The sequence below is a fragment of the Oratosquilla oratoria genome, chromosome 42 (genome assembly GCF_046742065.1).
Source record: "Oratosquilla oratoria isolate Oo_2021 chromosome 42, ASM4674206v1, whole genome shotgun sequence".
Classification (NCBI taxonomy): domain Eukaryota; kingdom Metazoa; phylum Arthropoda; class Malacostraca; order Stomatopoda; family Squillidae; genus Oratosquilla; species Oratosquilla oratoria.
In genome coordinates, this window is record NC_134818.1 from 5842913 (window position 1) to 5857912 (window position 15000).

The 15000-nt window shown below is 39.9% G+C and overlaps 1 protein-coding gene across 4 annotated transcripts in view; it reads right to left on the reverse strand.

Annotated features, from left to right (window-relative positions):
* Elk (Eag-like K[+] channel) overlaps window positions 1–15000 on the reverse strand; it is a 190835-nt gene that overhangs the window by 98982 nt on the left and 76853 nt on the right. For all 4 annotated transcript variants that reach the window (XM_076179039.1, XM_076179036.1, XM_076179038.1 and 1 more), the window contains exons 6-8: window positions 14627–14867; window positions 5999–6159; window positions 5416–5617 (exon numbers count right to left, since the gene is read on the reverse strand). In XM_076179039.1, the coding sequence (XP_076035154.1) occupies window positions 5416–5617; window positions 5999–6159; window positions 14627–14867 (604 nt within the window). The remainder of the gene's footprint in view (window positions 1–5415; window positions 5618–5998; window positions 6160–14626; window positions 14868–15000) is intronic.

Here is a 15000-nt window from a genome sequence, read left to right on the forward strand (position 1 = left end):
CTTTCTAACATCGAGATTACTCAAGTGATTCATTATTTCTTTCCTTGTTACTTCTATCTCTTCTATAGGGAGGACTTTCTCCTCCCACTCGACATCTCTAAGTAGTATGTTCTCCCTCGTCAACACTGATTTAAAATGCTTGTTCATAATTTCTGCCTTGTCATAGTTTCACTAATTCTTGTTTGTTTCTAAGTCTGTTGTTTACAAACCTATAAAATATTTTTGGTTGATCTTTACATTTTTCTATGACATCCTTTTCGTATTTCTCTTCTCTGCGCACCTGTACATATTGATTTCTATAACTAGTATATATTTTCCATTTTTCGGGTCTTTTGTCTTTCCTCAATTTTATCCAAGCTTTATCCATTTTATCTTTCAACTTCCTACATCTTTTGTTGTACCAACATTTTACATTTTTTTTTGTCTTGGAACATACTTTTCCACTCCTTCCTTATATTTTTTGTCAAAATTTTCCGATTCTCTTCTACTGTTGTTTCCTCCTTGTGTATCCTTTCCCAGTCTGCTTTTTGGAAATATGATCTCATCTTATCAATATTTTTCCGTACATCAATGTTCCCTTTCTATATTGTTCGTTTTTCCATGTATTTTTTTCATTTAGTTCCAGTTCTACTAATACGTGGTCACTTTTACTTAGTGGTGTCTTATATTCAATCTTGTCCTCTATTTCAGGTTCTGATGTGATTATTAGGTCCAGTCTTGATGGTTCTTCCTCATTTCTATACCTAGTATTCTCTTGTATCCATTGTGTCATTGTATGTTCTATAAGTATATCAAGTAGTACATTTCCCCATAGGTCGTCTCCATCCTTCACTGTCATCTCTTCCCAGCAGATTTCTTTACAATTAAAGTCATCCATTATAACTATTCTTCCATCTTCCAATATCTTAGTGTTATCCTTGTGCCTTCTAACATATTATTGTGCTCTCTCACTTCCCACAAAGCCGTTTTTGGAGGCACATAATTTACTACAAACTTCCAGCTCTTCCCATCCCTGTCCTCTATTTCCATCATAATCATTTCCACTCTATTCTTTCCATATGTAACATTCCTCACATTTATATCCTTTTTCGCCAGGAACATAACTCCACCCCCCTTGTTTTACTTCTCTGTTTCTAATCTAATAATTATATACACCATGGCCTACACTGTTGGGTGGTAATGGACCTTTCAATTTTGTCTCCACAATTCCCATTATATCAGATTCTTTTTCCTTCAGGTAATCATTCAGTTCATTCAATCCTGTTATTAATGCATCTATATTTGTGAAGGACGCTTTTAATTTTCTGTAACCTTCATACTGTTTTCTGTTTCCCTTCTGTTTTTCTCTGCTATGAGCCATTTTCTCACTTTCATATCCACTACTCCCCAATAGAATTTCTTTGACTCTGTTCTGTTCTCGATTTTTCCTTAGCTTCGATTCTTTTTGTTTTTTCTTCCTCTTTCCTCTTTATTCATTTCTCTTTTAATCCATGCCTGTTTGTATTGATCACTTTTTGCTAGTTTCCCTGTTTTTGATAAGACATTCTCTGCTGTCGTTTGTGACCTGAATTTAACCTTAATTGGTCTGGGCTTGTCTATACTGTATTTCCCTAGCCTATATATTTCTTCAATTTCTTTCCATATTTCCTGTTCAACGTCTTGAAATATCTTAATAGCTTGTTTACTTTTTCTTTCTCATTTCTTACTCTTGTAGTACTATTTGAATTATGCTTCTCTTCCATTCCTAATATAATTATACATTTCTTTTTATCTGCTAAGTCTCTTACTGTATTCTCCTTCTCTCTCATCACTTTAATAACTGTGTCCTTAGTGTGTTCCTTCATCTGGTGTTTCACTATATCTCTAAATTCAATTTTGTTATTCTCTTGGATTTTTTCCATTTACCTCTTTTGTTATGGACTCTTTATTATTCTTCTTTAATTCTTCATTCTCGTCCTTTACTTTTTAACTGTTTTCTTAATTCTTCTATTTCTTTATTTAGGTTTTGGTTCTCCTTCTTTAGTTCTTCCAATTTATCAACTCTTTGTGTAATTAGTGCCAGTTGGCTAAACCTAATCTCCATGATTCGTTTATCTTTGTTAGTTTTTCCTATAGACTTGCTAATATGGGTAGCTTGTCATCTCCCTCTTTAAATCCATAGAAATAATTATCTCCACATTCTATTGCGCTGCTCTTATCTATATTTCTAATTTTGATCCCTTTACTGACTTGTTCGACTTCAGCTGTGTCGTCTGCACATCTCTTGTTTACATCCCTTCTGACGTCCGGGGCCCGTTCCTCCCCTTCCTCATTTTCTTCCATTTTCCTCAATAATCCCTCCCCTTCTATTTTTTTTTCACATTCCCACTACACCACGAGCTTTCCCCTTTCCTACTAATACAACACAGGTACTCCCTCGTCGTTGAAATTCACGAAAATAGTTTTTTTTTTCTGGAGTTCCAATCTTCGCCGTCAATCCGACGATCGTGTGTGTGTGTGTGTGTACGTGCGTGAGACTCGCCAGCGTTCTGGAACACGTTTAGGAATCGTGATTGCATGAGAACTGGAGCACATGTATGTCCTTATTCATGCTGTGATCTTACACATACAAACACAACCGTCTCTTTTTTGTGATCTTAGCATGGCTTCCAACTTTTCATCCTGTTCTTTACTACCGATCCCATGTATTGTTCTTTTAGGTCTCATCCATTCAAGGAGTCTTTCTCGAAGTCCTCCTGTATGGTTCAACTTCCACATTAGTCATCTGTAAGGTACTTGTCAAAGTCTTTTTACAGATCTAGACACATGATCTCCCCATCTCTATCCTTTCCTTAGTTTTTGTTCTGTAGAGATGAAAGAAGCCCTTAGGGTTGGATCTTGCTTGTCTGGCAAACTTAATTTCGTAGTTATATTTTGCTATGCGCGTGTTCTTTTTAACCAGTCTAGCCATATCATAATATTTAGATCTAAGGTGTGTCCCCCCATTTCTTATTCTGACATAAATCCCTCTTTTTATTTCGATTTCAATTTTTAGCTTATCCGTTTGGGAGTACAGTATTAGTATTGGACCTTATTGTTTTGAGAGGTATAGGTTCTTTTTTGTCCATTCAAAATTAAAGCTGTTAGGTTACTGTCCATTTCATCCAGATCACTGACCATGCTCTTGACCTCACCCTTGTGAGTGACCTGACCCTAGGTACACATGTTACCCTCCGTGACCTGACTGTGCTATTGACGTTCGGGCTGACTGTGTATCTTACACTGTCAATCCATCAATCCATCTCATCTCATTTGGAGGTATATACATATATTGTATAGAGGTACAAGTAGAAGAAAAGTGTTTTTATTTCAAGGATAAAGTGACAAGGGGTGCAAAGATGGTATGCAGAACGAGGAAGATGAGAGGGAATAGAAGGAAGGGTAGTGAGTGGTAGGATAATGAGGTGAAGATGGTATGAACAGATGGGTTTCAAGAGGCCATGAAAACAAAATAAGAAAATTTACACGTCTAAAAGATGTAAAGAAATAGGTTTCCGTGTCTATATACCAAGGGCTTTATCCCCTCTTACAAGGGAGGTAGTAAAGTCAAAAGTAGGTACCCACTCCTAGACATTTCACTTCCTCCCATTCCACTCCCACCCATAACCCTTTCTTCCCTCTCATCTTAGCTCCTCATGGATGACGGGTCTTCTTTGTATACCGCCCATTGCCATGCGTCAGAACCAATGCAGCAAGACAGCACATCCACGGCAAGGCCGCTTCACTAAATCGCCGACTCACCTCCTCTCCATCCCCTCATTCAGAAAAATAGCAGAAGGGGAGAAATCCCTTCGGGCTGCGTCAAAAGATCATTCATACATAACCATTCACTACTCTCCATCCCCTGCCCCTCCTTTCTTTGCATCCCAGTATCATCTATACACAGCCACTCTCCATTCACCCCTATCTCTTGCCTTCCCCATTTTTGCTCAATAGACATCCCTTTCCTGATCAACGCTCCCTTCACCCCATAAATCCAACTCATCCGTGGTCGTCCCCTCAAATTCACTTCATCCACCTCTCTCTTCCACACCTCTTTTACTAGTCTTCCTTCACTCATTCTTTCCATGCGCCCAAACCATCTCAATACTCTTTCATCAGCCCTATCTGCCATCTTTTTTTTTCCATCCCGACTCTCCTCCTCACCTCCTTGTTTCTCACTCTATCCAACCTAGTAATCCTTAACATACTTCTCAGACATTTCATCTCAGACACATTTAGTTTTTTCTTTTTGCGTCATTTAAATTCCATGTGTCTGCCTCATACAGTGCCGTTGGCACAATCACTCCTTCATACAATCTCTTCTTTGCATCCATTCCCAAATGCCTATTTCCCATGACACTTTTCAATCCCCCAAGGCATTTACTTGCTTCTCTCGGTCTACAATTTACTTCCAACGTCACACCACTCCTCCCTTTCCTGCCACATGCAACCCCAAATACCTAAAGCTATCCACGTCCTCCAACCTCTTTCCTTTAAAACTTACTTCCAAATCGCTGTCATCCTATCCCCGTGTACATCTCATCATCTTGCTTTCATCCAATTTACCTTCAACTTTCTCCTATCGCATACCTTCCTAAACTCCATCACTACTCCCCTAATACCACCTCCTTCTGACCCTACCACAAGCGCAGTGTCGTAAGCAAACAACAACTGGCTCAGCTCTCACTTTCCTCCATTTTCTTTAATAATCTCTAGTCTCCTGCCTATTACCCTCGCCTTTACTTTTCGCACCATCCATTCCATGTACACAATGATGGGCCGTCAGTTTCCAAACAGCAACTGATGTTAGGAAAACCAATAGCATATAAGGGCCTGACCGTTTACCTATACCTGTGAGGGGTAAAATCTTAGCCATTTGGAAACGACATTACAATATTCTCCTCTCTAAATCTTAGACAATTATTTTGGCGAATTCCCTTGATAGTGGATAAAAAAAAGTCCAACACTTTGACCCACAAACACACGCGCGTGCGTACACACATGCACGTACACTCGACGGCACAGCGGTAGCGTTCGCAGTCGCTACTCCAGCGGTCCGAGTGATTCCCACCCAGGACTGAAATAATTTCAGTATCGCTGCGCTGCGAGCTGTTACTCCAACTCGTGGGCGGGGAGTTTTGTGTATGCGTGTGTAAGGTCAAAGCATGACCCACAGATCGGTCATATACGAGCTCTGAGCTCTCATCCGGGAGGGTAATGTCGGTCACAAGTTCAACAGGTGATCCAAGACCATGGTGAATCACACACACACACACATGCATACGCATACACACACACAGGCTCGTAGAGCACACCTATGACCCTTGAGTCGGCTCTGGGTGCTGCCCGTCCGTCACCCCGAGCCACGTACCCGATGAGCTCCCGCCTGCCTACCGATCTCTCCTTGCGGGCCGAGCTGCATCTCGTCCTCGGCGATGGCGTACCAGACGCAGGCGAGCCAGTGGGCCAAGAGGGTGAAGAAGAACATGAGGAGTGTCAGGATGAGCGCTGAGTACTGCGAGTATCGCTCCATCTTTTGCATGAGGCGCGCTAACCGGAGAAGACGAGTCAGCTTCAGCATGTGGATCTTGGTTGTCTGTCGGAGGACATGTGGAGCATTAGTTACATTTTTTTTCTTAATTAGGTGGTTTACTAGTTACTGGGTGAGTTATATGATTGATTAACACAGTATATATAGGTTACTACTGGTTTGTAAAAACAGTATATATGAGTGGTAATTCTACATTAGTTGTTCTGTATCATATTGAGTGTTGTACTCCTGCTGCATCGCTGTTCATGAACAGTGGTAAAAATCTATTCCTCAAATCAACTTTTTCCAGTCACGAGAGTTTTTTAGTTTATGTCATAAAATTCTCCTCCAACTTTCCTACTACCAAACTCTTCCTATACCAATTGATATTCCCAGTCACTCGCACGTTCCTTCGCACACAGATTCCTGAGATGGCCCTCCACCTACCGAACTGTAGACATCGGCAGCGAGGAGGAGATCGAAGGGCATCGCGGCAACGAGGTCGAGCAGGAACCAGCCCTTGACGTAGTGCGTGGCGATGCGGCACGGGCTCAGCACCACCTCGCCCTTTTTATTAACGAACGTCGTGCGAAAGTTGAGGATGATGTCTGCAACGGAGAAAAAAAGAAAATAGGTGTCAGTTTTTTCCCCCCCTACGCCCTATCCAGTGGTGGTTAAAATTTGAAGATAGAAAAAAGTGAAGAGGAAGGGAGATTGGAGAATTAAATGGCATGGAATAGATATCGAGGGATTTCAGAGGAATGGCAGATAAAGCGATCAAACACTAAAATAAAGTTTGAAAACATGAATATGTTTGTGCTCCTGGGTAGCGTATGGAGTTGAATATGTATTTAAATCTATATTTAGTATACGTGCATATGCAGAAACACACATCCATGAATTTATAAGTGAATACCAATTACACATAGGCCTAGTTTTCCCTTTCTCATTTAACCTTTTTTACGTGTATGTATGAACATGCCTCTGTATTTGTAAATACGCGTGCCAGCACACGCGCGCGCGCACACACATACACACACACACTCGACGGCGCAGTGGTAGCGTTTGCAATCGCTACTACAGCGGACCCGAGTTCGAATCCCGCGAGTCGTTACTCCAACTCTCGTGGGCGGGGAGTTTGTGTGTATGTGTGTGCGTGTAAGGTATTACCTATAGATCGGTCATATATGAGCTATGAGCTCTCATCCGGGAGGGTATTAACTCGTGATGCAAGACCATGGGGAATCACAAACGAATCCCGACGATCGACGGGCGACGCTCCTGCATTTAGTCTTTTATGTGCAAATCCAGATGAAAATGTTTGCCAACTGAGTGGACAAAGGGGGTGGAGGGGTGTGGGGGGGGAAGCACCGCTATTTCAGGGTCTGTCATGGCAGAGGCAAAAGATTGCCGGTTCCAACTTCGGGCGGGAGTCAGGAAGAGAAAATAGTGACTTTTCGCCTCCGAAGTCGCTCACGAGAGGAAAGAGCAGAAAGTAAAAATTATTTTTGGTTTGTTTACATCTCAAATTATTGTCTTTTTGTTGCATTTACACTATAAGTGGCAAATTTGAAAGATTTTCAGTCTACAAGGGTAACCCCATTGAAGAATTTGATCAATGTAGTGCTGGGATTGAGAAATAAATATATAGGTTTCATGTTGAATACTCTTCCATGTAGGAAAGTGAAACTGTAACCGAACTGAAAAGATTTAGGGGTTCAATCATGAACAGGAAAGAAAATTGGTTCAGGAAGCAGAGATAAAAAAAAAAAAAAAAAAGTAGAAGAAAACATTGACAAATGAAAAAAATAAATAAATAAATAAATAAACCTCCTCAACACTATAGAGGCAAAGCGAGGACAAGTCAACAGCAAATGAGGATAGGGGAGATATAGTAACCTTTACAGAGATCATGGAGCAACAGAGATAGTCTAGAAGGAATAGTGAAGGTTTTATATATATATATATATATATATATATATATATATATATATATATATATATATATATATATATATATATATATATATATATATATATATATACAAAGAGATGTCACAGATGAAGTTGACAAGTTGACGTCATACTCTTTAGCTAGCGGGAAGACCACGTCACCTCATGGAAGTTACGCCAAGAATAGGAGATGCAAAAGGTTAGGAAAATGACCACCTCTCTGATTCTATGGAAGCACTTGGATATAGCAGACTAGATTGATAACATGTTTAGGTTAGGTCATAAGAGGAATGGCACGCATCCAATGAAAATAAAATTCGAGTCGCAAGTCATGGCATATGAAGTCATCACCAATTCTTGAAAGTTAGCCCCAAGAGGGGGGGGGGGATGATGAAGAAAGATGCTAACGATGAGGAACGAGCAAAGACACGAGAGCTCTTAGGGTAGGCCAAAGTGAAGAATAATAGGAGGACGGAAGAAGAAAAACAGCATTTTTTTTTTGAGAAGAGGAAGAAGAAGAAGAAGAACTAAAAGATTTAGGAAGGCACCACACGACACAACATGAATCTGGTATAGCCCCAGGTGGGAACTAAACTAAAAATCCACCTCCTGGGGCTACAACCAAATTCTTGTTTGAAGGAAGTTAACGACATTTTTACAAATTCTCAATTATCAAATTATCTAATCTATACAAACCACCACTCATATTCATACAAAATAATTTGTTATGTCTGATAATGTTCCTGTTGGTTATAGAATTACATAATAAAACTGAAGAAACTTTAGTCCAGTCCACATAATAATTAAAATATCTCACGTGAACACATATACCATTAGATTCTTGAGCTGCTCTAACACTATATGTGTGCTAATTTATTTCACTTAATTAAGAGGTCTTTACCTATCTGGTGTAACCCAAGGTGTGCATTACTTACGTGTGCTACTTTGTGACCTTTCCTAATTATATATGTCTTGTGACCTTTTCTAAATATATATGGCTTTTATTTATGCTCCCTATTGACTACATCAGGCACAAACAATTACATAAACTTTCTCTTCTACTGGAATTATTTTCATTTCCAACTTTCTCTCCTACTACATCCTCTCATTTCAGTTTACCTACCACTAAAATCATTTCCAATTTCTCTATCTTTCCCTAAGACTAAGCCTCCTACTCATTTTCTAACTTTGTTGGATGAGGATAAGAAGAATAGATATTCCATGTAACCTCACGGTTACACATCAATCGCAGTCTCCAACCCCAAGTCTCCTGCCCCCCATACCTCCAAAGCCACGACGCGACGCCGCGTAATAAATATCCCTAATCGCCCGGTGGCAAAAGCCATCTTGTATACACTACTATCTTTTCATTTTCTTACAGACACTCTTCCCCTCCCACAAAAACCGATCCCGCGCAAGCGAGTGGTCTTACCTAGCAAATCGCAAATCGCACTGCTCTTTTACCAAGTTGTTACCACCAAACTGTGTGTGCGTGCGTGCGTGCGCACTCGTGTGTGTAAGGTCACGGCATTACTCACAGATTGGGCAAAATGAGCTGTGAAGTCTCATCCGGGAGGGTCGACCACAAGTCTAACACGTGATCCAAAACCGTGGTGAATCGTACACACACACACAAATATATGCGCACACACACACATATATATATACACAAACACACACACACACACACGCGCGCGCGCGCACGGACCTACTGACCTACTGACCATCTACAGAATCATGAAGGGTACAGAAATAATCGATAGAGAGGACTTGTTAAACTGGGACAAGAGAAACACAAGAGGACATGGAATGAAAAAAAAAAACATAGTTATAGAAGAGATCTGAAGAAAAACAGTTTTCCACATAGAGTGGTGGACACTTGGAACAAACTGGACGAAAAAATAGTGTGTGCAATAACCATTCATGAATTTAAGAGCAAACTAGAGTGCGAGATATAAAGGCGGGACGAACGTAGCTCCCCTTCCCGCAAAATATAACTAGGTAAATACACACACACACACACACACACACACACACACACACACACACACACACACACACACACACACACATATATATGTACGCACAAACGCACACACATACACTTTCTCTATTTTTTTCTTCTACAGTATACATATCAATTATATGATGGACAGAACAAGAAATTGTACAAAAAATTACTTGTAGATGTTGCAAGGTGAAGAGAATTTTTAATTGCTACAGAAAGCCCTAGGCAAGGTTTATAATTGGATTTGAAAATGTGAAATAAGGCAAAGCAGAATGAGAATGTCGAGAAGTTATGGAATGAGAAATGAACTCATTACGAGGGCAAAGGAGAATTTAGGATGTATAATTTAGGAATTTGAATCAGAGATGACTTGTTGCCGGAAAATCAAATTAGAGATCAAAAGGAAGGACTCACAAATTGCGTATGTGAATAAATAAATTAAAATGAATAATGAAACCAGATTTTAGTACGTTCATCACATTCATGAGGATATTATGAAAAAAAAGTCTGGTTGGACCCAAACTGGAATAAGCAGCAGTGGTGTATTCATTCAACCAAATAGAAGAATAAATAAATAAATTAATTACTAGATAAATAAATTGATAAATAAATAGGAGAGAGAGTGCAAAGAATGGCAAGCAAAAAGAATCTACGACTAGCTGCTAAGGCATAAAAGGGAACATAAAAAAGGGGGTGGGGCGTGATCACTGTGAGAAGACGCTGCAAGGGCGGCTGATGCGAGGTGAGAAAAGGTCCCTGAAATTCTCCAACCCACGTGTCTGGCTAGAGCCAACAGACCACTCCACAAACTTCTGTTTTGCATAGTGGATGTTAGCAAGCAGCAGAAAGGAAAGAAGGCTGCTGTTGTGCATAGCCCAGATCTCCCATCATCAACTGCTCCAATCCCTCACTGCTCCAACTGCTCCAAATATCCCGTGCCAGTGCCACCTGCTCCAGGTGAAGTCCAGGACAACTATTTTGATGAAGAGGAGGAGATGGATGCCGAGGACTTGGCTTACCTGCCTGAGGTACCAGGAAGAGTTCCTTACTTCCCAAATCAATAAGAAGTAAATGACTTGGTCAGGGATACGGGTCTGACCAAGTCCAATGCAGAGCTAGATGTAAGAAGTTGACGGCAGCGAGTGCTGGCTTCCTCTGGCAGGCAGGACGACATTGACTTCAGCTCCGGTGTCGATGAGAAATTTGGTGTTCGGGAGTGGATCAAAGACGTGAAACGGCTTCTCGATGCGTGTCGGTGTACACTGGGCACCGTCAGCGTCCGCCGCCGGTGTCGTTTATCGAATGGAAATTGGCTGTGTGTACTTCTTGGCGTCACGTCCGAACCGTTTGTGATAGTAGCAGATGGCAGGAGTGTGTCTGGGTCTTCCTCTTGATCTGGTATCTTGACAAGTGGTACCGGGGTGATGGGGATCGTCGGCTGTGGGAGCTGCTGTTGAGCTTTTCTTGGAGTGCACCGACCTGAAAGGCGAGTCTGGAAAAGAGTTCAGCCCATTTTTGGGTTTCAGAGTTTTCGTTGATAATTACTGACACAGTAGGAAGCTCGGCTGGAAAAGAACCCATGAAGTACCCACAAGTGTTGCTGGTTCGTCCATTGAAAGCTTGCTCTTGACAATGAAGATGTTGCTTTAGATGGAAGGCGGTAGACGTTGGTAGAAGAGGAGGCTGAACAAAGCTGGGTCGAATGACGGGTACTATTTCCAAGCTATCTCACTCTCTTCTCCATCCTGCCCCTCCTGTTGTCCTCTTCATCTTCCTCCTATTCCTCTTCCTCCCATCTTTCTCCTATTCCTGCTCTTCCTTCAAATTTCTCTCCCTCCTTGCTCTCCACCTTGTTACAGAACCACATCCACTGCAGCTGCTTTGTTTACTTGGTCCAAGCATTTCTTTCACGAATGCATCTGATAGTGTTATACAACTCATTCTATTGGGTGATTCATTGTTGTGAATTTCTTTGTTTTTTTTTCTTCCTCGTTTTTGTCTCTTCGTTGGTCTCCGACGTTGTGCTAATTACTTTATTCTTTCAGAACCTTCAATCAATAGACCCTAATTAGGAAGGCTCAAAACTTCAACGACTGTTTTATATCGAAAATTAAGCGTCTTTTCTCAATTTAGACTGCCATCCTTTAAATAGTCCTTTATCGATAAGAGGCTGTGTTCGTTATGGAATAGTCGGAATTAGAATAAAATATTGTTGATGAGGTCAATATTTGTGTAGAACCACGAGTGTTTCATCAAACGATCTTTTATCCCAGTAACAAAAAATTCCTCGAAATTTCCTGGATTCAGACAAACTTCTTATAGTAGGTCGTGTAGGACCGAAGGGATTAAGCCCAGCAGTGAGGTTTTATACCATTTGAGATCTACAAGCAGCTCTATGAATGAAATATATACGTCATGGCAAAAAGGGTGATTGTGATTCGAATTCCTAATTTAAGGCCAAAGAGTTTTGTTATAAATGATAAATATATATATATATATATATATATATATATATATATATATATATATATATATATATATATATATGTATATATATATACGTATGTATGTATATGCGGAAAAATCACCAAGGAAAAAGATACACTGATGACCAAGCGCTTTCGTCTATTCAGACATCCTCAGGGTACATAGAAATGAAAAAGGACACAAGAATATATACACAGAGTATAAGGTCAGGAAGGGAACCGGGAAAGGTTGTGAGGCTCTATTGTCGACCTGACCCGTTCGCGGCAGCGGACATTTGGGCCACTACCTTTTTCACAATAAAATTGTCCAGTTTGTACATACCTTTTCACAATTTTACTGTGAAAAAGGTAGTGGCCCAAACGTCCGCTGCCGCGAACGGGTCAGGTCGACAATAGAGCCTCACAACCTTTCCCGGTTCCCTTCCTGACCTTATACTCTGTGTATATATTCTTGTGTCCTTTTTCATTTCTATGTACCCTGAGGATGTCTGAATAGACGAAAGCGCTTGGTCATCAGTTTATCTTTTTCCTTGGTGGTTTTTCCGCATATTTAGAATCACGAGTTTATGTGATTTCTCATGCATATATATATATATATATATATATATATATATATATATATATATATATACATATGTGTGTGTGTGTGTGTGTGTGTGTGTGTGTGTGTGTGTGTGTATAACAGAGAGCCTTTTCCCACTTAAAATAGAGGTTGCATACACCCAACCAACACCCATCTCACACCCACACAAAACCAATTCATCCTCCATCACATCATGAGTGAAGGGTCATCCCTGCGCCCGTCACACCCTTCGGATGAAGTGCAGTGCAGCGAGATAGAGTGCCAACACAGCTGTAGGTTTGTTTGTAGTCTACATTGGGTTTGAAGGCGTTGAGACAAACGAAGTTGTGGTTTGTTTTCTTTAATCTCTCCGTTTAGACTGATCTACATTTAAAATCATCACGCGAGGAAAACACTGGCGGTTGCCAATGGTGCTATTTTACATATAAATTCAAATGGCGGCTGTTGTCAGATTAAAATGGTATATACAATTTATTCTCTACTATCTACTGCTTAATCTACTTCTACAATGTACAATACATGAACTGAATGTGAACACTCAGTACTCATGCATAGTTTATATATATATATATATATATATATATATATATATATGTATATATATATACACACACACACAAGAGCTGGGTGCGTTCCTCGGTGCGTTCCGCTTTAGTTTGGCAGCGGTTAGAGCTCCCAAACTATTAAAGCAATATAGGTGCCGGTATAGTATGTGGCCTGCTTTTTGGATGTGGCCTACGAATTTTTTCTTTGGTATAGTATGTGGCCTACAGGTCTTTTCTTTCGGTATGAACCTGTCTCCTAAGCTTTAATAGTTTGGGAGCGCTAACCGCGGCCAAACTAAAGCGGAACGCACCGAGGAACACACCCAGCTCTGATATATATATATATATATATATATATATATATATATATATATATATATACATATATATATATATTATATATATATATGTATGTATATATATGTATATATATATTATATATATATGTATGTATATATATATGTATGTATATATATGTATATATATTATATGTATATATATATATATATATATATATATATATATATATATATATCAATGGACAGAGTAAAATTATATCGGTCGTATGACGACTTGCTGTGGCAATGGCGGCTGCAGGTGTTCTTTCACGCCCAGCCGAATGACCGCGGTTGAGGTCCGACACAATAGAGTGTTCCGCGTGATTTTTCTGGGGAGGTGATCTGACGTCCTGTAGCTAAAATGTGTGCGTGTGCGCGTGTGCACGCTAGATATCAAAGGGATTGAATATTTCATTTAATCATCTTGCAACACAGCAGGATACGAAATTCGTCTTTTCCCAACCGTTTCATGATATGAAGAACACCCACCCACCCACCGTCAATCATTTAAATAATAGGGAAATTACGTCCCATTAAGCCTCGTTTTTTATCATTATTATTTACACATTCTATTCGCTCTTTTTATTCGCATACTCTTCACTGCACAAAAGAAAATACTTTTGCATCCGATGCACCACTTACCTCCTCCATCCAATAATTTCATCCACTCCAAAGCAGTTGACTCTAGTATTTTCATTATCAATTATTACTATTACTCTAATCATTGTTATTATTATGATTATTATTATTACTACCGTTATCATTACTATCATATCAATCATTATCATTATTACTATTATTATTATTATTATTATTTTCATTATCATTATTATTACCATATTATAATTATTATTATGGTTATTATTATTATTATTATTATTATTATTATTATTATGAAAAGGAAAGATAAAAAGGAAGATGGGAAGTTTAGTAATGGAAAGATGAAGAGGAAAATTAAGAGGCACAGAAGAAAAGAAAGAGGAAAGAGAAATAGGAGGAGGAAGAGCTGGAAGAAGAGGAAAATGAGGAACAAAACAGGATTGCCAATCCTCTAGTGCATCACTTAACAGGTTGGTCAAACGTTAGTGACAAATGTTGATGCACAATACAGAAGTTTACAGAACCAGATAGAGAAAGTGACGTATTCGTCGCGTTTACTTACCAACGAAGAAGAGGGCTTCGACCACGACATCTGGCACAATAGTGGGCTTGTCCTGCTGCTTCTTGTGCATGAGAAAGGCGGCGTTGTAGGGCACCATGACGGCGACATAGAAGGTGGCCAGAAGGATGACAAGGTCCCACACGGTCTTGAGCATCCCGTAGTGTGTCAGAATGAATCGAGACTTCTTGATGCTCGCCGTCTTGTACTCCGGTAGAGGGGTTGCGTGCGCCTGCAACAGGTTCTGCGAATACACCACAAGACGATTTTTTTTTTTATAAAGCTTCCCGTCAAAAGATGATGCCAGGTGATGAGAGAGGAAGAGGATTGATATTGAAGGGTTAGATAAGAAAATATTGCTGTTACAACATGAAAAT